Raw genomic sequence first — 27,575 nt, 5'->3', positions numbered from 1 at the left:
GAATTGTAAAAAATCAGTTTGCATTAATATAGGTCTTGATCACAAGAGAAAAAGATGCTGTAGAACAATGTAAACTTCCTGAAGCAAGAACATGCTCTTCTCCTCTGAACAATTTGACTGTGGAATAGATACAAGGCAAACAGCTAACGGAAAACAACAATTGCTACTTTGTGTCTATTTTATCGTTCTCCTTTCATCGCTGTTCTCTTTTGACATTTCTGTTCTCCTGGTTTCTCTCCCGCACTGAATATCAGTGTTTACGAGATTACTTTTTCTTTGGTGTACTGAACTGCATTTTTCAAAACTGAGTCTTATTTTATTTCCCGCTCTTCTCTGTATAGGTCCAGTTGTATTTGTCTGCAACGCTTTCCAGTCAGTACTATCTGAAAACAGTCAGTGCACTGTCAACCTGTCCCCGACAGATTAGTGAAAGCCTGGACCAATCCCTGTGGCACCACTCCTGTAACACATGACATTCCTGCAATCCATATGACATTGTTCAGATTCGACTAATTACATTTAATTTTACAATGAGAAATACTGAGAAACACTATCTGGTATCTAAACCTCAGCTGATTTACCTCTACTGCATGCCTTTCATCCACTATTTGTATAGTTCTATTTAACAAGAATTGTAAGGAATAATCCTGCATTGATAGGCAGATGGACTGGATGGCTTCATTAGGTCTTTTCCATCTCCAAACTGCTGGTGTGGATACTTTGGTACAGGTGATGAATCAGCCCAGATTTTGTATAATTTGTTTTGCATTCATGTCACAGGATCATAGTAGGTCCTGGCAGCAGGGGTTTCAAGCCCTCTCCCCAAACCACAGAGGTCAGAACGTTTTAGGGAAGCCTTTCCCCAGTGTATTAGGCCTCACATGTTTCTCAGGAAAATGGGTTGGCTATTGGGGGAGCTTAAGCCATTTTACAAGTTCAGGGGCTGTCGCAGTCTCTGATATGGCCTTGGTTTTAAGTGGCTGTTAATCCTTGGGACTTCATTGCTCTGAATTTCAGCATCAAAAGAGGGAAGGCAAGTGAGAGCAGAGCAGAGCAGGCCTGGTCCATTTTCACCATAGGCAGGACAGGTGGCCCTGAGAAGCCACCTTGCTGTGGATTTAATAAAGTTTCACGCACTGGCCAAGAAATCCAGATGTCTCACAAAACAACCCCATTTTGAACCCAAGGTCCATCGAGCACAAGTAATTGCTTCCAGAAGGCATTTTAATGCTCTGTGAATCCCATATACTCCTCTCTATACTCTTTGTGCATGTAACGACTGGCTTCCTGACTTCTTTCATTCAAATTTGGCACTGGTGTAGATAAGTCTCTGCATTAAGCATCGTCATATGACTTTGTATTATGCCTCTGTCTTCATACAACTTTGTATCAGATCTTTATATAGAAAACTTTGTATTGAGCCTCGGTATAATGTTAAAAAAAAGTATCAGAGGGGTAGCCGTGTTAGTCTGGTTCTGTAGAAGCAGCAAAGAATCCTGTGGCACCTTATAGACTAACAGACGTTTTGCAGCATGAGCTTTCGTGGGTGAATACCCACTTCTTCAGATGCAAGTCTGAAGAAGTGGGTATTCACCCACGAAAGCTCATGCTGCAAAACGTCTGTTAGTCTATAAGGTGCCACAGGATTCTTTGCTGCTTCTGTTAAAAAAAAGTCTTTTTGCTAGGAGTAGAATAAGATCTCTCCCCCTGCCCCCTTTTAATCAATTGCCCTGTTGAATGAACGAGGTGTAAATGAGTAAAGGCGTGGAACGCAAGCACCTCCAGACAGCTGCAACAGTTGGAGAGGGGACAGAAGCCAGACCCCAAAACAATAAAACTTGTCAAGTGGGCTCACTAAAGAAGAGCAGACATATTAATGGCCTTGGGGGTTAGAAGCAAGCACCTCCTTTTGAAAACACCCTCTTTAAACAGCATTGGAACAACACCCAGAACCAACGGACATAGATACAGATTTTAAATCTGGTATAGATTTGCATGAGAGGGAAGTTGCTATAAATGTGAGGTGTCTTGCAGAGGACCCTGGGTCTCATTTTGTCAACATGGGAGCATCGATCCGGATCGGCAGAAGCCTGGCTCCACCCCTCCCCCATCTAACTCACCTGGCCAGTGAAGTTAAGGGGAGCAACTAAGTGGTAACAACAACAAGACGGAGTGTGCTTGTGTGTATGTGAGTGCATGAGTGTAATATACATATTATATGCATATGATACAGTGTTGATTAATATATGCATTACCAATAAATGTGGCCCCTGAAAAGATCCTGTGCAGTACCTTAAGTACAACACGGGAAGGCAAACAGCTGTTCCACATGGCTTCCCAAAGGAATTCCATAGGGGGATGAAATAACTGCGAAGGGCTGGCCCACACTAGAAAGTTAGGTTGACCCAGTTATGTTGATTAGGGGTGTGAAAAATCCATACCCCCTAAGCAACGTAGTTAAGCAGACCTAAGAGTCCCTGCGTACACAGTGCTAGGTCGACAAAAGAATTCTGTTGCCCTAGCTACCACCACTAGGGAAGGTGGATTGCCTATGCTGACAGCAGAACCCCTCCCCTTGGCATAAGTAACATCTACACTGAAGCTCTACAATCATCAGGGGTTACATATGTCATGGATGCCATGAGCCCAGTAGCTTCAGAAAAAACCTTGTCATTTGAACCAGCTGCATCATCAGTCAGCATATAGAGTCTGTTATTTTCAAAAACCTCTCTTCTGGAAGAAAGACCCTTCCTTTGACAGAACTGAAGATTGCCCCTATGAAGGGAACTTTTTGAGATGGAGCAAGAAGTGACTTTTGCTTGTTTATAACACCCAGGGTTCCGAATAAAGAATACATTGCCTGAATAACTTTCTCTAATTCTCCTTTGGATTGACCCTTCAGCAACCAAACATCTTAATACAAGAATACAAAAATCCTCCGTTTCCTGAGATATACTCCTACCAGAGTCAGATGAGCTGCTCTGCAACTCTGCTGAGTCTAATGAAACTCATCCTGTGAAGGTCCCTCTTGATAGTCTTCTCTGGGGGGGATGGGGGAGGGGGGAATCTGATGGTCTCAGATCCGTGGCTGAAAGACCCGGACTTCTGAGCTCCATAGACTGCAGAAGAATCTATTCTGGCCCTGGAAGTCCAGTTTTCTACTGAGAAAAGAAATAAGAGGAATCAGCCAATATGGCCACAGCATCCAAGAAGGCATAGGGTTTGCTGCCAGCTTGCCAAGTCAGGTGTCAATCACCAAAGGATATCCAGGAAATTCAAGACCACTCCTTGCCTGAACACTTCTTCCAAGAAAAGAAACGTCCACTCAACACCCGAACTGGATCCGGCTCTACCTCCAACCTCACATCCAATCCTGGATCCAACACTGAAGCCATTGGCGAAGCCCATGATGTAGGAATTCTAAAAAGAGAAGACCGGAAAAAGAAGATGGAAAACCAAGGAAGATGTTCCAGTTGTGTTGTGTGGATCTCTATGATGCTTGTCCAGATCCAGGACTGATGCAGACTGCACTATGATCAAGGTTGCTTCAAAGGACCTGACCATTGGGGCCTCAGCTGACTTGGAACAGGAACCTGGCACTGAAGCTCTTGTCATGGATCTGGATGACATCTTGGATCCAGAAGTAGATGGAGCTGACTCTGGTCTCCTGCTTTTACAGCCAGATCCTTTTGAGCTTTCATATCCTGCAAGTTTAGCAGACAGCACCTTCTTTAACAGAAGAATGTGAAGTCTATTTTGTCTGTCCTTCCTGTCTCTGGGGGTGAATGTGCTGTATATCTGACAGCGTTCTGGCAAGTGACTTTTGCCTAAACATTTTAAGCACCAGAATACATGTCGGAGGAAGGAAAGACTGCCAGACACGATGCATATTTTTTGAAGTTGAGCTTCTTCATGTCACCCATCATGATCGTCAAGTTAATTATATTATTTTAATTTCATTTTTAATCTAATTTTAATCTTTTTACCAACAAGTATAAAATATACTAACTACTAAACTACTACAACTGTTGCTATTTATTTTACAGTCAGGCAGGTAGGCAATGGAACTAACTACGGACAGAAACAGATCGAAGGTGATTCACATCTTAACTCAGTGACAGTTGGAAGGAACTAAGGCAATAGTGGTGCCAATACCCTCCTATAGCCACGTCCTTAGACCGATGCAGGCTCGGAGCAGAGGAGGGGAGATGTGAGGTGCTTTTAACAGGCACTGCTACTAGAAAGTTCCACCATCCTAGCTGCACCAGGCTGGCACATCCAAGAGTGGGAATATGCAGAGGGCACTCGAAGAACCAGACTGCTTATCTCAGGGTACGTCTACACTAAGGGATTATTCCGAATTTACATAAACCGGTTTAGCAAAACAGATTGTATAAAATCGAGTGCGCGCGGCCACACTAAACACATTAAATCGGTGGTATGCGTCCACGGTCCGAGGCTAGCGTCGATTTCTGGAGCGTTGCACTGTGGGTAGCTATTCCGTAGCTATCCCATAGTTCCCGCAGCCTCCCCCGCCCCTTGGAATTTCCGGGTTGAGAGCCCAGTGCCTGATGGGGCAAAAATCATTGTCGCGGGTGGTTCTGGGTAAATGTCGTCAGTCACTCCTTCCTCTGGGAAAGCAACGGCAGACAAGCATTTCGCGCCTTTTTCCCCTGGATTGCCCTGGCAGATGCCATAGCATGGCAATCATGGAGCCTGTTTTGCCTTTTGTGACTGTCACCGTATGTGTACTAGATGCCGCTCACAGAGGCGATTCAGCAGCGCTACACAGCAGCATGCTTTTGCTTTTGCATGACAGCAGAGATGGTTACCAGCCATACTGTACCATCTACCATACCATAAATTGGTAATAAGATGATCATGGTTACCAGTCCTTTTGCACTGCACCATTTGCTGCTATCATAAGTGCCCCTGGCTGAGATCAGCCAGGGGCGCAAAAGCCAAAATTGGGAATGACTCCCGGAGTCAATCCCTCCTTTTTGGTATCTAAAAATAGAATCAGTCCTGCCTAGAATATGGGCAAGTGTACTAGAGAACCACTGTATCACAGAACCAGAGAGCACAGCTGCTCTGTGTCAGATCCCGGAGAAATTATGAGCTGTATGCTATTCACAGGGGGTGCTCCTGCAACAACCCCACCTGTTGATTCCGTTCTTCCCCCAGCCTTCCTGGGCTACCGTAGCATTGTCCCCACACTTGTGTGATGAAGTAATAAAGAATGCAGGAATAAGACACAGTGACTTGTTAGTGAGAAATGAGTGGAAGGCAGCCTCCAGCTGCTATGATAGTCCAGACAGGACATTAAGCAGTGTGGAGGAGAGGAGCCCAGCATCCCTCTGCTAGTCCAGGGGCAATTGAATCTTTTCTTTACACATGAAGGGTGGGGGCTGATGGAGCTCAGCCCCCTGTTGCTATGATGAGGACGGTTACCAGCCATACTGCACTATCTACCAGGAAAAATTAGGGCCAGGCGCCCTTGATCGACCTCACGGATGCTAGTCGGCATGGTTACCAGTCCTTTTGCACTGCCCCATGTGCCAATAGGCTGATGATGACGATGGATATCAGTCATATTGTACCATCAGCCACCCATGGCAGGGGAGGAGCAAGGATGTTGGTGTTGAGTGCTGCAGCATCGCGTCTATCTGCAGCATTCAGTAAAGATAGGGTGACATGTAAAAGGGTCAAGAGAGGATTGTTTTCCCTTTCACTTCTGGGGGTGGGTGGGGGGGTGCGTAAATTGCCGTACTATGCCCTGACCCACCGCGGACACTGTTTTTGACCCTAGAAGCATTTGGAGCTCAGCCAAAAATGCAAATGCTTTTCAGATACTGCAGGAACTGTGGGATAGCTTGAGTCCTCCAGTCCATGAGCGTCCATTTGATTCTTTGGCTTTCCGTTACGCTTGTCACGCAGCAGTGCGCTGACTCCCTGCTATGGCGTCTGTCTGGAGATTTTTTAAAAATGATTTTGAATTTCGTCTTCTGTAACGGAGCGCTGATAGAACAGATTTGCCTGCCCTTACAGCAATCACATCCGCATGGTCCATGCTGGAGCTCTTTCTTTATTTTGATTTTTAACTGCATCGCCACACGTGCTGATCGGAGCTCCACGCTGGGCAAACAGGAAATATTCAAAAGTTCACGGGGCTTTTCCTGTCTACCTGGCCACTGCATCCGAGTTCAGATTGCTGTCCAGAGCGGTCAGTGGTGCACTGTGGGATACCACCCGGAGGCCAATACCGTCGATCTGCGGCCACACTAACCCTAATCCGATATGGTAATTCCGATACTAGCGTTACTCCTCTCGTTAGGGAGGAGTACAGAAACCGGTTTAAAGAGCCCTTTATATCGATATAAAGGGCCTCTCAGTGTGGACGGGTGTGGCGTTAAATCGGTTTTATGCTCCTAAAACCGGTTTAAACGCCTAGTGTACACCAGGCCTCAGTTCTCTTTATTATGTCTGTAAGACATTTGCCAAATAAAGGAAGTGTGAAAGCCTCTGAACATGCAGATGCATCAAACAAATAATTTACTAAAGCAGCCAAGAGTAGTGAACTGTTGTAAAAATGGGGGTCTAGCAGGCCCACCACAGTTGTGAGCTCAAATGTTGGAAAGCAGATGAAAGTTCACACTGTTACTATACCAGTAACAATGAATGTTGACAAAAAGGAGACACACTTGATTGGTATAAGCAAAAGGGCTACAGATATAACCCAGAGACTAAGGTGCGGTTGCTAATTAAAAAGAGAGAGAGAGAGAGATTGGAACCTGAAAGTAATTGACTAAAATTGGTGTCAGAAGTTAGATAATGCCCAGATAATGGTCAATACCGCCCATCACGCCCTTTCAGGACACCTTATGGAAAGACTTTTGGGAGAAAAAACAGACTTCTGCAGGATTCCCTCCAATTGTTCTTCATTTTTGTCTTACTGTTAAAGGAAATTCCATGCCAAAACACCCTAGCTTAATTGTAACATTAACATGTCATGCTCTCAAAAATTTCCACATATTTATATGCCTTAGAATACTGTCCGTGTTCAATGTACACAGTACTACTGCCTTGCAAAACGGTCATGAAAACATAGCAGTGTTGGCACAGAATCTACCTGCCTAGCCTTTACCATGAGGATTGACAGGTAGCATAAAAACTAATGATAAAACAAGATGACTTACTCAAACTAGATAGTATTTACCAAGGGTGTATTTTTCAAATAAAATAATGCAAACTGAAATTTCATATACACCTTTATATACAGTACACATACTATACCATGCATTAATACAAGACCTTACCCACACCTACAAGGTGAAAAATAGCTTTGCTACTATACCTCCTCCCATGCATTGGTGTATAGAGCTGTCATAGCCCTATAAAACCACGTGTTATGGGAATAACCTATAAAAACCCTGTTCTGGAACTAGGTCCTAATGATAGTTAATTTTGTTTATAATTGATTTATCTTGTGGCGGACAAGGTCAGTGAGATAATATCTTTTATTGGACCAATTTCTCTTGGTGAGAGAGACAAACTTTCAAGCTTACAGAGAGCTCTGTGCATCTTGTGTTACAACAGATTCCTGTTTACACAATCCCCTCTTCTGGGACAAAGTGTTTTTAGAGCCCGTGATAGCAGCAAAATGGCTAATTTTAACAAGATGGAAAGCAAAAGTGACACCAAAGTTCAACCAATGCATTAATTCTCTCCTTTTGAAGGCTTGAGAAAATAACTGTGTATGAATGAACAAAATGCATCTAATATGATAGAGTTCTCATGCTCAGATTTATATGTCCATGTTTTATGGCTAGGTGACAGACAGATCAGGAATAAAAAAAGATCCCAATGCCCATCTGAACTCACTTGGCCTTCAGCTCTTTCACTTAACCAGTGGCAGTAGTTTCAGTACACATATTAACAGCTATCTATACGTGTTTCAAACTAAGCGGTACTTGAATAGAGGCACTATTCTTGTTATAATTTTGTTACGTACCTATCCTTTACTTTTGTGGATGTCAATGTGCATTTGTGCAGGGTTTGCCATTCTTTTGTCTTTAATATAATTTATACAAATGTTACCATTGTTTAAACATTTACTATAAAATAATTTTCACATTAATTTTGTGAATGCAAAACAACAGGCCAGATCCTCAGCTGGTGTAAATGGGCCTATCTCCAATGAAATCAATATAATTATGCCAGTTTACACCAACTGACGAACTGGCCCAGAGTTTAAATCACTAAGATATATCCACCAAATCATTTACAATTCCCAACTAGTGAAACACAAAATATTTCACACTACAGCATTAGTAAAATGTCTAACTCCTCTTCCAAATCCAGTTCGAAATTCTAAAGAATTTCACTAGAATAAAAGCCTGAGGCATTTCACATCAGCAGGTAGGAATTAGTCTAGTTTTACTTTGTTAAATATATGTATGTAAGGCTTCCTCCTCTCCCCTTTTCTGAATGAATGACTATTTTACATCCTCTTAACCAGAGATTCACAGATTCCAAGACCAGAAAGAACCACTGTGATCATCTAGTCTGACCTCCTGTACCGCACAGGCCCTAGAACTTTCTCAAAATAATTCCCAGAGCACAGTTTTTAGACAAATATCCAACATTGATTTTAAAAGTATCAGTGATGGAGAAGCCTCCACAACCCTTGGTAAATTGTTCCAGTGGTTTATTACTCTCACCGTTAAAAATTTATAACTTATTTCCAGTCTGAATTTGTCTAGCTTCCACTTCCAGCCATTATATCATGTTATATCTTCTTTGCTAGAATGAAGAGCCAATTATTAAATATTTGTTCCCCATGCTAGGTACTTATAGACTAATCAAGTCACTCTTTAATCTTCTTTGTTAAGCTAAATAGCTCGAGTGTACCACTGAGGCATGTTTGCTAATCCTTTAATCATTCTTGTAGCTCTTCTCTGAACCCTTTCCAATTCATTGACATTTTTCTTGAACTGTGGACACCAGAACTGGACACAGTATTACAGCACCAGTCGCACCTGTGCCAAATACAGAGGTAAAATAACCTCTCTACTTCCCCTGTTTATGCAACCCAGGATTGCATTAGCCCTTTTGGCAACAGAGTCACACTGGGAGCCCATCTTCAGTTAATTATTCACTATGACCCCTAAATCTTTTTCAGAGTCACTGCTTCCCAGGACTGTAATTATAGCCTACATTTTAAAACTCTTGGAGACAAGTTATCTGGACCTACTGATTTAAAACTAGCTAACTTCAGTAGCTTCTGTTTAACTACTCCAGAGATATTAGTGGAATGGAAGAAATGTTATTTCTACAATGAGACGATATCATCTGTTTTTTTCCCAAATACAGAACAGAAATATTTATTGAACACTTCTTCCTTTTCTGCATCATTATTGATAACTCTACCATTTCCATCTAATAATGGACCAATACCATTGTCAGGATTCTTTTTCTTCCTAACATATTTTTTAAAACTCCTTATTGTCCTTAACTCTGCTGGCCATGGATTTTTCCTGGTGTCCCTTTACTTCCCTTACCAATTTTCTACAATTCCCATCTTCTGATTTACATTCATGAGTATCAAATTCTCCTTTCTTCCACTTGTTACATTTTTTTTTTATGGCTGCCTTCACTTCCCCTCTAAACCAGGTCAGTTTTTTAACCATCATGGCCTTCTTCCTCAACTGGGTTTTTTTTTGGGCATGTAGTAAAATTTTCTTAAATGATTTCTAATTATCATTCACATTTTTCTGATTAAATTCCTCCTCCCAGCTGAAGCTCATAGTTGTTTTCAGCTTTGAGAAACTGGCCCTATTAAAGCACCATAAATAAAATAAATAAAAAAACATATATATAACTGGTTTTGGCTTTATTCTTCTTGCACATTATAAATGTGATCAAGTCAGGATCACTTTTACCTAAGCTATCATTTTTTAGTTCTGTGATCAGCTCCTCTTTATCTTTCAGGACAAGGTCTAATAAAGAATTCCCCCTTGCTGGCTGCAACACTTTTTGAGTTAGGAAACTGTCATTTATAATGTTGAGAAATTCTAAGGATGTTAAAGAAAAATTGCAGCTGAAGATAATTTTGTGCAAGGTGACCTTGAAGAGACTTAAAATAGTTGTTTACTTGGTTACTTAGTAGTTAAAATGAGATTGACCAGCCTATAATGTAACAATAAAGAAGATAACAGGACAAGCCAGCAAGAGAATGAGGATCTTCCATGGAGATACTGTTAAATTAGTTCACATAGCTGGCAGATTTTTAGGTAGTGCTTTCCCCTTTGGGCTGGGAAAAACTAATTTAGTGTACATCTGATTCCCTCCAACGCAAGCTGTTTAGTCTACTTTCAGGCACCAATTACTTTGAATACTGATTTATTTTAATTAAGAGCTACATTACAGGACCACATTGCCTTCCTAAAGTATGACAATAAACAGTAGTTTCAAAGTTACGCACTCCAAGAGATAGCTTGCCAGGGTAGCATAGGGAAGGAAGATACCCAAGTCTTACATAACAATGGACAGTATCCCAATATTTAATCTTATATACAGCTAACAGATTAAAAATGCCAGTTTATCTTGGGTACAGTTCAGAGAAAGATTAAAGTTCATTTAAAGGTGAAAAACAAGAAACCAGAGACATGTTTGAACTTAAAAGGATTCTTGCGAAGCTTTGTGGACTGTTAACCCTTTTCACCTGTTTGCATGGCTGAACATGTCATCAGGAAGCTAAAGAAAACACTGCTTTTGGCTAGCCATGCAAGATTAAAAGAGCACACCAACAAGCAGTGCTGTGCTGGACCACACTGGCAAGCTGGTATTCCCCTCCGCTCCCAAAGCTGCTATTTGGCATTCCAGAATTTGAGCTTTCATTTAAAAAAAACAAAACAAACCTCTAGCCATTAGGGTTGCAAAGAAAACCTTCAAAATCTGAACAGAGTGCGAACTAATGCAGGGACAACTGCCTGTTTGCAGACAATGTAAAGGTATGAATTACCCCCACTCATCTCGATGAGGTGTTAACTCAATTCCAGTAACTTAAATTTCACCTATTTTATTGCTGATCAGAGCATGTAAAAGAAAGGAACGATAATAAAAAAAGACCTGCACAATCTCCTATAAACAGACCGTCTCTACGTAAAAGGATAAATGGACACAAATCAGACATCAGGAATGGTAACATACAAAAGCCAGTAGGAGAACACTTCAATCTCCCATGATATTCAATAACACATTTAAAAGTAACGAGGAGTCCGGTGGCACCTTATGCACAAATAAAATCTGTTAGTCTTTAATGTGCCACTGGACTCCTCATTGTTTTTATGGATACAGACTAACACAGCCACCCCTCAGATTTAAAAGTAGTCATTCTTCAACAAAAAACTTCAAAAATAGACTTCAAAGAGCAACTGCAGAGCTACAATTCATTTGCAAATGTAACACCAGTAATTTGAGTAGGGACTGGGAGTGGCTGGCTCACTACAAAAGCAATTTTCCCTCTCTTGGTATTGACACTTCCTCCTCAATTACTGGGAGTGGACCACATCCACCCTGACTGAATTGGCCTTCTACATTGGTTCTCCACTTGTAAGGTAACTCCCTTCTCTTCATGTGCCAATATATTTTTATGCCTGTTTCTGTAATTTTCACTCCATGCATCTGAAGTGGGGTTTTTTTTACCCACCAAAGTTTATGCCCAAATAAATCTGTTAGTCTTTAAGGTGCCACTGGACTCCTCGTTGTTTTTATTTTCTTTTATCTCTTCTGCATACTTCTCAATGAGTGATGCTGCCAACAAGACAAAGAAGAGGAGTGGACCTAGATGGGACATCCAAACCCCGCCAAAGAGGAACCAAGCTGAGCCTACCCACGCAATCCCCCAGCTCCCAAAACCTTGCATTGCTGTATCCAGACTTACTGCCTCTTACATGCCACTTCCTGTACTGCTTATAGCACATATAACTGTCCAACCAGGCCAGGCACAGGGGAATGCTCCCATTTGCTTCCCAACACATTTCACTTTCATCTAAACTTTGATGAACTCTAGCCATAACTAGTAATACACACCAATGATTATAGTTTTAAGCTATGTTTTCTATATTTGATTTTATCTTGGGTTTGTCAAGGTAAGTTTTAAATTTCACCTCTGTATATTGAAATTTGTTTCACAGCATTAGGTTTGAAAGTTCTTTTTGAACAACGTGCTGGCCAGTGTACTTGCTTAAAAGATGAACCCATCTTTTTCCATATTTTATCTTTTGCCTCTTTTTATTAATATGTAGCATTTTATCCTGTATACTTGAGAATCAATAAAAACAGATTTGAGAACAAACTGGTTCAGTAATCATAGAATCATAGAAGAGTAGGGTTGGAAGAGACCTCAGGAGCTCATCTAGTCCAACCCCCTGCTCAAAGTGGGACCAACACCAACTAAATCATCCCAGCCAGGTCTTTGTCAGGCCAGGCCTTATTGGAGATTCCATCACCTCCCTAGGTAACCCATTCCAGTGCTTCCACCACCCTCCTTGTGAAATAGTGTTTCCTAATATCCAAACTAAATCTCCCCCACTGCAATTTGAGACCATTGCTCCTTGCAATGAAGATAAATAACTTCTCAGCACATTAGATACACTAAATACAAAAGAAGCCCTTAAAATTAAGGTTTCAGAGTAGCAGCCATGTTAGTCTGTATCCACAAAAAGAACAGGAGTACTTGTGGCACCTTGGAGACTGAGGTCAAATAAATTTGTTAGTCTCTACGGTGCCACAAGTACTCCTGTTCTTTTTCCTTAAAATTAAGGTGAAGACCTAATAGGAGGAAAAAGTCAGGGGAAGACAATGAAGTACCATCTATGCTACACTTTATAGTACAATCAGGGGAATCTTGTTACAGTCAAAATTAGTAACACAGACAGGACCAAATGGTATCCTTTTAATTGAGATGAAGCCTTGGGTATTCACTAGCTAATCTCCCCCGTGTCTCAACCTCTGAAACCAGTATGTATCAATACAATGTTCTGTTTACCTTTATGGCCAGTTTCCACAACTATCATTTTTATTAACTGTTCTAAAATACCTTTATTATATTCAGACATGCCAAATAGCCTCTAAATCTACTTCTAAATCATGCTTTAATCCCCTGTAAACCCTTGCAAGTGCTGGAGTTTTAATAACTGCTCTTGTCCTTTAGTCCAGTCTGTTGTCTAGAAAGTCATTGCTTTGTGCCTACTTATTTTGGTACCCATGCACTGGGCAGCAGGTAGGTGAGCAAAAGCATATTAACGGTCAGGAAACTGAACCAAGGGGGAAAAGACTGCACCAATCATGCAGGTGTCAGTAGCCCATCCATACCATTATGTGAACGAGGCAATGCACAAATGATGTTTGGTCAGAAGTGGGTCTTCTGTGGAAGGGGAAGCAATGTATCAGCCTTTTTACGGCATGATATTATTCAATACCAGAAGTGAATTGTATATGCCAGTGGTTTGCATCCTATTTTGATTTGTGGACTCCTAAAAAGTTTTGAATGGAGGTGCAGACCACTCTGGAAATCTTAGATATAATCTGCAGACCTCTAGGGGTCTGCGGACCACAGGTAGAAAACCAGTGGTGTATGCTGTGAGACCCATTGGAGGGGTAAGGTGCGAGCTGATAGCCGGAGGGCACTTTCAAAAGACTCGTTCATTTGATGATACACACAAAACTTCACAATCTTTTCTTGATAATTAGCTAGGCTGTGGCTTGCATTCTTCATTCAGCATTTCCCAAAAAGGTACTTAAGGGGACTTGAATATTACCATGACCTACAGAAAGAGGCACAAAAGCCATCTAGAAATTATAATCACAGAAGATTCTGATGAAACAACTATCAGAGGGGTAGCCGTGTTAGTCTGGATCTGTAAAAGCAGCAAAGAGTCCTGTCACATCTTAGACTAAGGCCTGGTCTACACTGGGGGGAGGGGGTCGAACTAAGGTACGCAACTTCCTTAGTTGAACTACCTTAGTTCGAACTACTTACCCATCCTCACGGCGCGGGATCGACGTCCACGGCTCCCCCGTCAACTCCGCCACCGCCGTTTGCGGTGGTGGAGTTCTGGAGTCGACGGGAGTGTGTTCGGAGTTCGATATATCGCGTCTAGATGAAACGCGATATATCAAACTCCGAGAAGTCGATTGCTACCTGCCGATCCGGGTGGATAGTATGGACGTACCCTAACAGACGTATGGGAGCATGAGCTTTCGTGGGTGAATGCGTCTGACAAAGTGGGTATTCACCCACGAAAGCTCATGCTCCCATACATCTGTTAGTCTATAAGGTGCCACAGGACTCTTTGCTGATTAAACAACATTTCTAAAGTCAGAGGATATCTGATCCAAAGCCCTGCAGAGATACACACAGTACAATATATCCAGAATGCTCCTTTTAAGTGGCATGCTGTAGAGCCCTGCAGCAGGACTGGAATCCCGTGGGTCCCGCAAGACCCGCTGCCATAATAGTGGGAGTGGGATTCAAGAATAGTTCCACGCAGGGCTCTAGCATGCATCTCTAACAGCGCAGGAACCCATACTGGTAAGAGCTCAGTATCAGCATCTAGCTTTTACTGTTCACAAAGGAGAGAGAGAAAGGAAGGGCAAAGTTGCTGCTCAATTTCATTTTGCCAAAGGTTTTTCTGCTTCCTGGGGGGAAAGATACAGGACAATTACAAGGAATGAAGAATGGCAAGAAGGAAGGTGCAAAGTGATAAAGAGCCAAGGGGGAAGTAATTACAGGAGTATACCTGTTTTTCAGTGCTCTCCATTATGGTGAATTGTTTTCTGCTTTTCTGACAGCTTAAATCTGTGTTGCAGTATGTGATCAATTGCTTACATAAGAACGGCCATACTGGGTCAGACCAATGGTCCATCTAGCCCAGAATCCTGTCTTATGACAGTGGCCAATGCCAGGTGCTTCAGAGGGAATGAACAGAACAGGCAATCATCAGTGATCCATCCCCTATCTTCTACTCCTACATCCTACTTCTACTCCTGGCAATCAGAGTTAGGCACACCCAGAACATGGGTGTGCATCCCTGACCATCTTCGCTAATAGCCAATGATGGACCTATCTTCCCTGAATTTATCTAGTTCTTTTTTTAGCCCAATTATAGTTTTGGCTTTCAAATCCCCTGGCAATGAGTTCCACAGATTAAGTTCCTTCCTGACAGGATTTCCTGAGATGAGTGAATGAATGAGCTGGAGCCCTGACTTCGAGTAACCAACGCTTCTCTCTCTCTTGTACCCACTTGTCTGTGGTCTAGAGACATTCCACTAATCTTAAACTGGGCTAAAATGAACCAATATTTTATTATCCAGCTTTCTGATACATTGCTGGTACCACTGGCCTTGCTAACCAAGTAGGAGTTCCAAGGTTTCCTTCTGGAATAGCTTTTATCCCTTCTTTTGCAGTTCTAGCCAGCGAATGAGTGAAGGGAATGTTTCTGCCTGTTGGCCTTCTAGTCCGAGTTCTGTTTGATGAGCAAAGGGCCAGCTTTAGTTTAGATGCATTGTCTCCAACTATCTCATCCAATTTTCCCCGCAAAAGGAGAGTGCTTGGGAACTTTGAGGTCCCCGGGATTTATTGAAATGGTCTCTGCTACCCAGGGACATAAATAGATTTGGCACCTGGCTACTAAGTTAGACGTCATGGCTTGTGCTGCAAGACACATAACGTCCATGCAGGCCTCTGTGCCAGAAGTGAATCCTAGGGATATTATCTTAAAGATGGACAGGTAGTCAGGATGGTCCTTCCTGTCCAGAGACTTTAGGTATTCTAGCCAGATCACAATAGCTCTGAGGAAGCAGGTAGGGCCAAAGAGTCTCTTACCGCTGCTAAAGAAGCCTCAAAGTCTCTCCATAGGGTGGCTTCCACCCTTCTGTCCTTTGCATCCTGGGCGGGAAGATCACCTTCTGATGGTGTAACTATCACAGTTTCAGGGTTAACTGTAACTTTGACCCCCGCCTCCCCCGTCTACCTCAAGGGCACCCACTTAAAGTTCCAGGCTCCCAGCTGTCACTGCTTTCCCTTAATACTATGCAACTTTTAGAAAACATTCTACATAATTCATTAACTTTTGTTAATCTGTTCTACAACCCTGGGTTTGTTTTTTCGTTATGTAGTTTAAACAGCCTGTTCCACTAACGATAGAAATAACTTAGAACCATCATAAGTAATCTTTTCTAGGGCTTTTCTGGGAGGCCTTTCAAGTCTCCCTAGAGTTCTGCTAACAGTTCGTGTCCAAACTCTTAATTTTCCTTGGAAAAATACTGGTTTGCTGAACATTAGAACCAAGTCAGTGAAGGAAGCAGCCCCTTCCTACCCATGCCTATGTCAGTTAACAGTATTATGACTATAAACTGATACCAAGTATCAGAGGGGTATCAGAGAAGGGAGTTACCTTACAAGTGGAGAGCCAGTGTTGACAAGACCAATTCAGTCAGGGTGGATGTGGTCCATTCCCAATAATTGATGAGGAGGTGTCAATACCAAGAAAGGGAAAATTGCTTTTGTAGTGAGCCAGCCACTCAGGGTATGGCTACACTTACAGCTGTACAGCGCTGGGAGGTACAGCTGTCTTCGTACAGTTGTGTAGGGAAAGCGCTGGTGTGTGGCCACACTCACAGCTACCAGTGCTGCAGTGTGGCCACATTTGCAGCATTTGCAGCGCTGTTGGGAGTGATACATTATGGGCAGCTATCCCAGCATTCAAGTGGCTGCAACGTGCTTTTCAAAAGAGGGGGGTGGGGTGGAGTGTGACAGGAAGCGGGGGAGAGAGAGAGAGTGGATTTTTGGAGCCGACACTGTGTGTCAGATTTTCTCTTTTCATTTTAGCAGCAGATTTTGCAAGACAGGGAGCTGAACATTTCCTCGACCCCTCATTCACTCTTAACTGCAAATAGCCTGCAGACCAGAAAAGCAGCTGCTCCGACGGACTCCCTTTCTCCCCCTCCCCCCGCTGTTTCTCTCCTCAAGCAAACACGCATATCCCCCTGCCTGCCTCATTCACAGCAAGGTAGTGGGTTATCTCAATTGATTGTTCACAGTCAGTTACAGATTGATCACAGCAAACAAGAGCTGTGTTTGTTTTTTAGATAAGTAGCTCCTGGAGCCCCGAGTTCACAACAAAACAAAGAGAGGCATCATAACAAAACAAAGAGAGTAATTTAGTTAAAAGCATTCTGGGATACCTCCTAATACCCTGGAGGCCAATAACAGCGCTGGTGTGTGGCCACACCCGACGAGCAGCGCTGCATCACCAGCGCTGCACTCGTTACACCCCAAGCAGACCAGGTGTACAGCCAGCGCTGCAGCCAGGGAGTTGCAGCGCTGGATGTGCCTTGCAGGTGTGGACAGTTACCAAGTTGCAGCGCTGGAAAGCCTCCACCAGCGCTGCAACTCTCCAGTGTAGCCAAGCCCTCAGTCTCTATTCAAGCCCAAGTTGATGGGGTTAAGTTTGCAAATGAATTGTAGCTCTGCAGTTTCTCTTTGACGTGTGTTTTTGAAGGGTTTTTTGTTGAAGGATGGCTACTTTTAAATCTGTTATTGAGTGTCCAGGGAGATTGAAGTGTTCTCCTTCTGGCTTTTGTATGTTACTATTCCTGATGTCTGATTTGTGTCCATTTATCTTTTTACGTAGAGACTCTCTGTTTTGGCCAATATACATGGCAGAGGGGCACTGCTAGGACAGGATGGCATATATCACATTAATAGATGTGCAGGTGATGAGCCTCTGATGGTGTGGCTGGGTCCTATGATGGTGTCGCTAAAGTAGATATGGGGAACAGAGAAAGCAACAGGGTTTGTTCCAGGGATCGGTTCCTGGGTTAGTGTTTCTGTGATGCGGTATGTAGTTGCTGGTGAGTATTTGCTTCAGATTGGGGGGGATTGTCCTGCCTCCCAAGGCCTGTGAGAGTGGGGGATCATTTTCCAATCTAGGTTGTAGATTGTTGATGATGTGCTGGAGAGGTTTTAGCTGGGGGCTGTACGTGATGGCCAGTGGTGTTCTGTTAGTTTTCTTTGTTGGGCCTGTCCTGTAAGTGACTTCTGGGTACCTGTCTCGCTCTGTCAATTTGTTTCCTCACTTCCCCAGGTGGGTATTGTAGTTTTAAGAAAGCTTGATAGAGATCTTGTAGGTGTTTGGCCCTGTCTGCGGGATTGGAGCAAATGTGGTTGTATCTTAGGGCTTGGCTGTAGACAATGGATCATGTGATTGTCCTGGATGGAAGCTGGAGGCATGTAGGTAAGTACAGCGGTCAGTAGGTTTCCAGTATAGGATGGTGTTTATGTGACCATCACTTATTTGCACTGTAGTATCCAGGAAGTGGATCTCTTGTGTGGACTGGTCCAGGCTGAGGTTGATGGTGGGGTGGAAATGTTGACATCCAGGTGGAATTCTTCAAGGGCCTCCTTCCCATGGGTCCATATGATGAAGATGTCATCAGTGTAGCGCAAGTAGAGGAGAGGTGCTAGGGGACGAGAGCTGAGGAAGCGTTGTTCTAAGTCAGCCATAAAATGTTGGCATACAGTGGGGCCATGCAGGTACCCACAGCAGTGCCGCTGACTTAAAGGTATAAGTTGTCCCCAAATCTGAAATGGTTGTGGGTGAGGACAAAGTAACAAAGCTCAGACACCAGGTGTGCTGTGGTCTCATCAGGGATACTGTTCCTGACAGCTTGTCGTCCATCCTTGTGTGGAATATTGGTGTAAAGAGCATCTACATCCATAGTAGCCAGAATGCTGTTTTCAGGAAGATCACCAATGCATTGTAGTTTCCTCGGGAATCATAGAATATCAGGGTTGGAAGGGACCTCAGGAGGTCATCTAGTCCAACTCCCTGCTCAAAGCAGGGAGTTGGTGGTGTCTTGAAGATAGCTAGGAGTGCTGGTAGCGTAGGGTCTGAGGAGAGTCCAACTAGCCAGATAATTCTGCTGTAAGAGTGCCAATGCCTGAGATGATGGGGCGTCCAGGATTTCCAGGTTTATGGATCTTGGGTAGCAGATAGAATACCCCTGGTCGGGGCTCTAGGGGTGTGTCTGTGTAGATTTGTTCCTGTGCTATAACAGGGAGTTTCTTGAGCAGATGATGTAGTTTCTTTTGGTACTCCTCAGTGGAATCGGAGGATAGTGGCCTGTAGAATGTGGTGTTGGAGAGTTGCCTGGCAACCTCCTGTTCATAATCTGACCCTGTTCATGATGACTACAACACATCCTTTGTCAGCTCCTTTGATTATAATGTCAGAGTTGTTTCTGAGGCTGTGGATGGCATTGCATTCTGTACGGCTGAGGTTATGGGGCAAGTGATGCTGTTTGTTCACAATTTCAGCCTGTGCACATCTGGGGAAGCACTCTATGTAGAAGTCCAGTCTGTGATTCGACCGTCAGGAGGAGTCCACGCAGTTATTAATTATTGGGAGTGGACCACATATACCCTGACTGAATTGACCTTGTCAACACTGGTTCTCCACTTGTAAGGTAACTCCCTTCTCTTCATGTGCCAGTATATTTATGCCTGCATCTGTAATTTTCACTCCATGTATCTGAAGAAGTGGGTTTTTTACCCACGAAAGCTTATGCCCAAATAAATCTGTTAGTCTTTAAGGTGCCACCGGACTCCTTGTTGTTTTTATGACTATAAACTGTTAGTATCGCAGTTGGCTCTGCTCTGGGACCTCATCAGTACCTGTATTTATTCTTGAACAGAACTACTTCATCCTATGAGAATTAATTTCTGCAGCCTTTGCAACTGGAGTTGGAAATGCTGGTCACATAAAATAGCTTATGAAATTTAATAAAGGATCAGATACTGATGTTTTTGTAATAGAACCACACTACACAGGCAATCTCTCAGAAGCACAGTAAACAACAGGTAGTAAGTCTGCAGAGACAGTAGAAACTGCTTGGCAAAATAAACCATGCAGTACCGAACATACTTCCTGTAAGATGTAAGAGGAAAAAAACCAGGAGATGAGATACTGTAAAGTCTAAGATCAGAATTTTTGGTGGAAGCCAGTAATCCATAGGCACTCTGCTTTTGACTGAAAATCACATGCAACGAAAGAGAACAGCTACAACATCCAAATATTGAACACAACCTTCTGCCACCCGTATTCCTGTCAAGTAGGAACAAATAGTTCCAATAGTTCTCTTGGTTCTGGTGGAAATATTCACATAGTAAGGTGCTACTCAGCGTGACTGGGAGTGGCAATCCAGACCCCAGTTTGAGAAACACTGCCTTAGAATATGCACATCCTGTAGATCTGTTAGTAAAACTTTTAAAACAGATATTTATAAATTCAGGGCTCACTTCTACCCGCTGCCAATTGCACAGTGTTTCATCTCCTGAAGTATGGTTGCATAGCTGGCCCACAGAGGGAGGAGATGACATTTATGTTTCAGTCAACTTTGAAGCAACTTGTCATGTATTTGTGACACAAGTGATTGTAGGCAACCCTGGTCGGCTGAATAGTTCTCGCTTAGAAACAGATGACCAAATCCTGCCTTAACACACAGACTGTGTAATAATAGTGGTAGCAGTGGGTAACATGGGCCAAGGGCGAGGGCAGAACTAGGCTTGTAGGGGTACGTCTACGCAGTGTTTTGGAGCCCACAGTAGTGAGCCTTCCAGCCTCAGTCAATAGATTCAAGGTAGTGCTGTATATCCAGCACTTTTAAGGTGTAGCCCAGGCTAGAGCTCAGGCTCTGAAGCCCAACCCCCACCCCCTAGGCTTCAGAGCCCAAGCTCTAGCCCAAGCCACAACTTCAAACAGGGTACTAGCAGGAGCCTTGCTAGTCCAAGTCTGTCGACTCTGGCTGGACGGCTCGCTCCCATGAGTTCCAAAACACAGTGTGGACAAACCCTAGGAGACTTAACTGGAAATGTCAAAATCTCAGCTCACTGGAATGCCCAAAAGGGTGTCAGTTGTGCAATGTTAGCTTCAAAGGAAATTCACATGCCTCTCCTGTGGTCATAATGTGTTGTGAGAGCTCAAAGAAAACAAGATATTTGGTAGTCCTTTCCCATATTGTTAACACTTATTCCTAGTCTCAAGCTATTTCCAGGCATGCATATGCACTACACAAGAGAGACATGTAGATGTTTCTGGTGTAGGTTTTAAAACTGGCCAGGCTTACTGCAGGAGGCAGGACCTGGATGAGCAGCATGGATTTCTCCTTCTCTATAATGTTATTAGATTAACATGGTGGGAACAATTCTTTAGATTCTTCTCCCAGAGGCTGATGGACATGAGCAGCAGTAGCAGCATTTTAAAAACCAGCCTCATTACTGCAATTCAGAGAAAATTCTTGCTTTGCCTCTTTATAGCTAAGAAAAATTGACTCTGAAATGGGTTGTATGAGCATTGCATGTCATTCAATTTATACAGGGGGTAAAAGGATTACTTTAGATAAGGTGCAAGCTAGGGATAAAACTGTCAGAAGGTTAAATGGGGAAGGAGCTGTCTTGCGCTACAGTATTTCCTCTAGCCAACATATCCTCGTTTTATTTTGTCAGCACTGTAATACTTTTACAGTAACTTAAGAAATAAGTCCCTTAAGTTATTTCTGCATGCCTATCAGACTAGCAACAAACAGTTTATTGAATGACACATTACTGTTAAAAACATTAAACATTTTATAGTTATTAGCATGCTATTGTTCTGTGCAATTTCCACCTACAATATCTGAAAAGGCACTCATATTCAACTTAATGTCTACTGTGCCAATATGAGTACAGAAGATTTATTAAAATCTAAGATGATGAAGGTTGTAAACCCATTTTTCATTTCCGGGTTCCAGGAGATATCCAACAGTACACACTGAAATCAAAGTTCATCAGGCCAATTAAAATATTGATTCAAACTTTTTAAAGAATTTGAAAATCAGTGAGTGGCACAACAGGAAATTGGAAAGGCAGTAGCAACTTTACTGCTCCTCTAGGCACATTTAAAAATGCCTCACAAAATATTTTACGAGAGGTCTATATAAAGAATGTTTAGAACAGAAAAGGATTTTTAACAGCTAGAGCTGCAATATGTTTAAGTAGCGATTCAGACTTGTTGACCCCTTTCCTCCCCCTCCAGTGTTCCAGCCTTAATTCCAAGGAAAGTGGACTCTGAGCAAAGGACATAGCCATTGAATTGCTAATTACAAAACCCTGGGTTAAAAGGAAAAGATACAGGGTATGTCCACGTTGTAATTAAAAACCTGCAGCAGGCCCATGCCAGCTGACTTGGGCTAAGTGGCTGTTTAACTGCAGTGCAGACGTTCGGGCTCGGGTTGGCGCTAAGGCTCCAGGACCCTGCAAGATGGGAGGGTTCCAGCTCGGGCTGCAGCCCAAGCCCGAATGTCTATATCACAATTAAACAGCCCCGCAGCCTAAGCCCCATGAGCACAAGTCTGCTGGCATAGGTCAGCTGCAGGTGTCTAATTGTAGTGCAGACAAACCCAACCTGACAGTATCTGCAGCACCCAGATTCAAACAAACCCTGAAAGGCTAAAGATACTGCAAGTTCTACCTAATATATTCAGATGAAACACTGGTCTGCTGCATTTGACCTTCACCAATCAATGACAACAAACAATGGCCATATATCTAAGTGAGCTATAGAGCTGTCCAAAGGGAAAACAGTTCAATCAAGTGATGTCACAGTTCAGAACTAAGCATTGGGAGAGCTGTTTGACAGACGCTTAAACCAGCCCTACACCTGGCTCAAACCAATACTATTAGTCTAACTTTCATCCACAAAACAGACATTAGAAGAAACACTTAGAGACGATGTTTGATTTGGAAGTGCTAAACATCAAGACCTCTCTTACTTATGTGCTGAGGTTAGGATTCTGGTTTCTGTGACAACAGTAAAAGATCTCAGTTTCCTATAGCAGAAACTTTAAGTGCGTTTCCCACACTGTTTGTACATGTGTGATAGCTGCTGCTACAGAAGCAAACTGAACTTTACATCTGGGTCTTGGAAAGTAAATGAAGTTGATTTTCAAATATTTATTTTTAAAACGTATTTGCATTTTAAATTTATAAATATATTCCAGAATTGGAGATTTATCCTTTCCAATTTTCAACAGTACAAAAATGATTTTGTTAAATACTTTGCTAATTTCTGAGTGTAAAGTGTTCCTAATTTATACAAAATTATGTACTAGGCCTAAAACATCAATCCCTTTGACAGAATTTAAAATTTCTAAAAATAAATAGTTACAAAAAACATGCAGCATTTTCTTTAATGAATTCTTTAAACTCTGAATGGATTACTCAGTGGGCCATTGCTATGGTTACACTGATAAAGGAAGGAAAGATTTGTTCAGTCTCCAAAAATCCAACCTAAAACTGAGAAATATTTATGCTGCTGCAGAGGCATATTATTCAACCAAATCAATACGAGCTTCCATTTAAGAAGCTACCTCAAAAACACTGTTACAAAATTTTAGCTTTCATCTTTGTTATAAAAGCATTCTAAAAACATGCTGTACAAGCCATTCTCCCTTTGGAAAATCATTAGAAGACTGATACCCATCTGCATGAATACTGTACACTGCCAAATGTAAAGTTTTCAAAATATTCTTAAAACCTCAAATTTTAAACTTGAAACTGAAGTAAAAAAATTACAGGAGCTTTGTCTTACTTCTCTCCCTCACAGTACTACAGTGATACAAAAGCTGTTTTACCCCACTGTGCTGGGCACTGACACAGATGAAGAGAGGGAGTCTCTGCTCCAGGGAGTTCACAATCTAAGTGACAAGTGAACAAATGGGGATGGGAATATAACACCATACATACGAACCTGGAGATGATTAACAAACCTGTGCCAGATCCATGTTTTGGGTTTTTTTGTTGTTGTTTTTTTTTTTGGGGGGGGGGGGTATTGAAAACATGGGAATAAAAATAGGGTGAGGAATAAGGGAGTTAGTAAGAGTAGAGAACGATAAAAAGGGCAGGAAGAGCGACAAAGGGCTAAAGTTAGGGGGGGGAAGGCATGAGCTCCAGTTTCTTAAACGGGTTTACATCATGTGGATGCTTTTCTGTATCTGTGATAAGCATTTATTACTTTTAATTTTATCAGCTTTTAGTACAATTACCTGCTAACTTCAGAACTCAAGTAGCACAGCAAGTGAATGGCCCAAAGCAAAGGTCCTGCATACGTTGCAAACCCTGTAAGAAAAATTGCTGGTATTTCCACATAGTTGTCTAATCCCACAAAACCAGCTGAAATATCCACTGAAGCGATACTATTCGAGTTTCCCTGAAAATAAAACAAAAACATCACTTAGATGTCTGAAAGGCAGAAAGAAACAGTACATAGAAACATAGAATATCAGGGTTGGAAGGGACCTCAGGAGGTCATCTAGTCCAACCCCCTGCTCAGAGCAGGACCAATCCCCAGACATATCAAAGTGTTTAATTAACATGTAGGTTTAAAGGCTTAAGTCTTTGAGCCCTAAATCAATATTCTGGATTTAACTAAAGAAATTTACAAGAAAGAGGTTCTACTTTAGAACATAAATGAGGAACACAAACAAATAAAAAGTGACTATTTGCTTGTCCTATTTTGTTTTCCTCAAATAAATCTACCTCTCATTTAATGAATCAACACAAAAAACTTTACACAAGCAGCACAGTGAACTGTATTTGGTGATTTTAGTCTTAGTCCTGAGGAGAATGTCATCCATATCAAACTGCCATCATGCATAATTCAAAAAGAAAAAGTTCTACAGTTAGCATTCTCAGGACTAAATTCACAGAGAGACTTTATCTCTTTCCCCAAGAGAAGATGGTGCTTCCAATTTAGAATTCTAGTGGGCGAAGGAACAATATATACAACTTACTACATCTGTTTAACTGGACAGTCACAAATACCTTTGTTAAATTATTCATTAAGTCTTACGTTTCCTTATTGTTGTGTAAGTCACAGTCAGCCGTTTGATCACGACTGTACAACACTGTAGCAATGCTTTAAGAGAGTGCAAGAGACTAGGTGAGGGTGCTATAACTTCATAATACCCCTTTTGCTGACGGGGTGCATCTTACTGTCAGTTGTCTATGTTTATGAATAGAGACATGCATAAGAAATAGTAGTCAACAGTCTGAATTAGGGTCCAGTGTAATTTCTCATAGCACCACAAAAGGTGTTCTAAGAAGGACATGCATTCTCTAGTCTCCCAGCCTTGGGAGATGTATATCATTAATGGTCGGCAATAAGATGAGGGGGGAGGGGAAGAACAGTAAAGGATGGACTACAGATAAGTAGTGAGGAAGGAAACATTCTGCCTGTACTCTGATGCCAATGAGATATGGGGGGGGACAGTAGAAGATAAAATACTTCATACCATATATTATATTATTTCATGGTACTGAACTGGATTTCCAAAGCTTACAATTTCTAATTCTCTACATAATACATACATAATATGACAATTCACAGCGTGTCAGCTTTTATTAAAAAATATTACTGAAATCTTTCAAATGCTATTAGTTTACTAGATTATTATGGCATGACGATATGGTAGAAATGGCAAGAGACAATTCATTGTTGCAGGAAAACATTCAGTGGTAATCCATCATGCTCTGGAACCCTTGAAGCATGAAGCTTTTCTCACAAGCAAGAATAAAAACAAATCTTTGGCAAACACAAAACTACATTAATATGGCATATATGCTGTAGAGAATAACTCCTTTATGTTCAAAAGTCTGACAGAAGGGAAGCAACCATATGCCTCTGAAAACAGCACTCATTTTGCTCAAAACATGAAATTTCATATGGTCAGAAGCACCTCTCACTATTTGGAAGCTATTAGTTGCATTACCTTGATAACATTTTGTGACACTGGCAATATGTCAGACTAACGAGTTTCCAATCTGCTTTAACACTAGTTTAACCACACAATGTTAGTGTTCTTCTGTTCGCTTTTCCTCAAGACCTGGCCTTAAACACATGCTTCTCTTTAGTAACTAGAGCATCATGCAGAATAAATAGCTGTACAAGCAGGTTGTGCAAGAAAAATCTCAGGAGTTATTTTAAATAATTATTTGAATCCAATCATTAATTTAATATGAAATAGAAGAAGAAAGGCAAGAACAATATTCAAGGTTTTAACCTACAATTTCCTTCCTCCCTCTTGCAGGCACATGGTTTCAAAGACAGTTAAAGTAGCCAAGTCTGACCAATGCAATCAAATGGAAGCCTCATCTGCCAATGGTCATCCATTCCTGACAATTTTACATTGTAAGTGCTTTTGAATAAAGTTTTACTAATATGAACCTCTCCATATATTTTCAATTGCTCTTTTCTTAATTATGAAGCTGACCGTGGAATACTAACTGAAACCTCAACTTATTAACTGGTTTTGGAGACTTTTTAAAGACATTATTTACTTTAAGCTGTCACTGCTTGTAAACATCAGGTTTCAGCATGAAGACAATGGTCTACACTTTTTAGGGCTCTCTATAATTAATGAAGACTAAAGTAACCTTTACTTTTATTGTCACTGTATGCTCTAAATTAAACAGCAATGATAAAGCCACAGGGCACTTCCAGGGAATTAATGATCCGATGGAAGGAGTGGATGGCTTGAGGTTCAGGAAGATAATGATAATCAGTCAAGGTTGTTGAAAAATTCACTGAGGTTCATAAGCTATTGACTTACAGTAACAACCCGACACATGAAAAAGATGCTGATTTAACTGTATTAAATTTGTTACAGTTGGTTAATAAGCTTAATTTTTTTTATTTATTTTTTCTTCATCTTCTAAAACAATGTAGCAATTAAAACAAAAAAGCAACACAAGTCAAAGTAAGCCGGCTTTCGCATCTTCATCTCAATAACACCCCTTAATTATACTGCTCCAGCCACTGGCAAATTAACATCTTTCCTCTAAAGATAACGATTTCCCCAATTTTACAATAAAAGTATCATATATAAAAGTTAAGAAAATGTCCCTGATAATTTCCCTGACGAAAAGCGTGGCCAGCAATCCTCACACCTCATATAGAATATATTCCCATATAGCAGGAGAAAAAGCCACAGCAATTCCTTATGACTGAACACCCCCCAAAATGTCTCTCTCATTCAGAAGGAAGCCAATCCAATCCACAGGGATGGAAATGCTGGTTGAGGTAGCCAGGGACCAACACAAAAAGCAAAAAGAGAGGGAAAAATGTCACCCTCCCAAATCAATGTCCATATATAATGTATCCTTATATTTTATATCCCCAATATTACCCTGAATTAGATTTGCCACCCTTACTCACAAATGGAGCAGTTCTACTATTGAAATCAATGAGACTCCTCAGGGAGTAAGGTGTAGTTCAATGTATTGACTGAGGATGGCAGAATTTGGCCCTTCTTCAGATTCTCAACTGAAATTACACTTAAAATAGTTTTCATCTCACGGATAGAACTAGATTTGTCTGTTGCTATTTTAAATATTAATCAAGTCAGTTAACATTCTTATATTAATTATTTGTATTGCAGTAGCACCTAGGAGTCCAGTCATTAACCAGGACTCC

The 27,575-nt window shown here is 41.8% G+C and overlaps 1 protein-coding gene across 1 annotated transcript in view; it reads right to left on the bottom strand.

The window, feature by feature from the left end:
* The window catches only part of PIGG (phosphatidylinositol glycan anchor biosynthesis class G), a 134,176-nt gene that overhangs the window by 10,504 nt on the left and 96,097 nt on the right, over positions 1 to 27,575 (bottom strand). The window contains exon 12 of the mRNA XM_045022088.1: positions 24,148 to 24,311. Within this exon, the coding sequence (XP_044878023.1) occupies positions 24,148 to 24,311 (164 nt within the window). The remainder of the gene's footprint in view (positions 1 to 24,147; positions 24,312 to 27,575) is intronic.

The sequence above is a fragment of the Mauremys mutica genome, chromosome 6 (assembly GCF_020497125.1).
Source record: "Mauremys mutica isolate MM-2020 ecotype Southern chromosome 6, ASM2049712v1, whole genome shotgun sequence".
NCBI classification, from domain to species: domain Eukaryota; kingdom Metazoa; phylum Chordata; order Testudines; family Geoemydidae; genus Mauremys; species Mauremys mutica.
The sequence above is the reverse complement of the archived record's forward strand: the minus strand, read 5'-3'. Positions and strand labels throughout refer to the sequence as shown.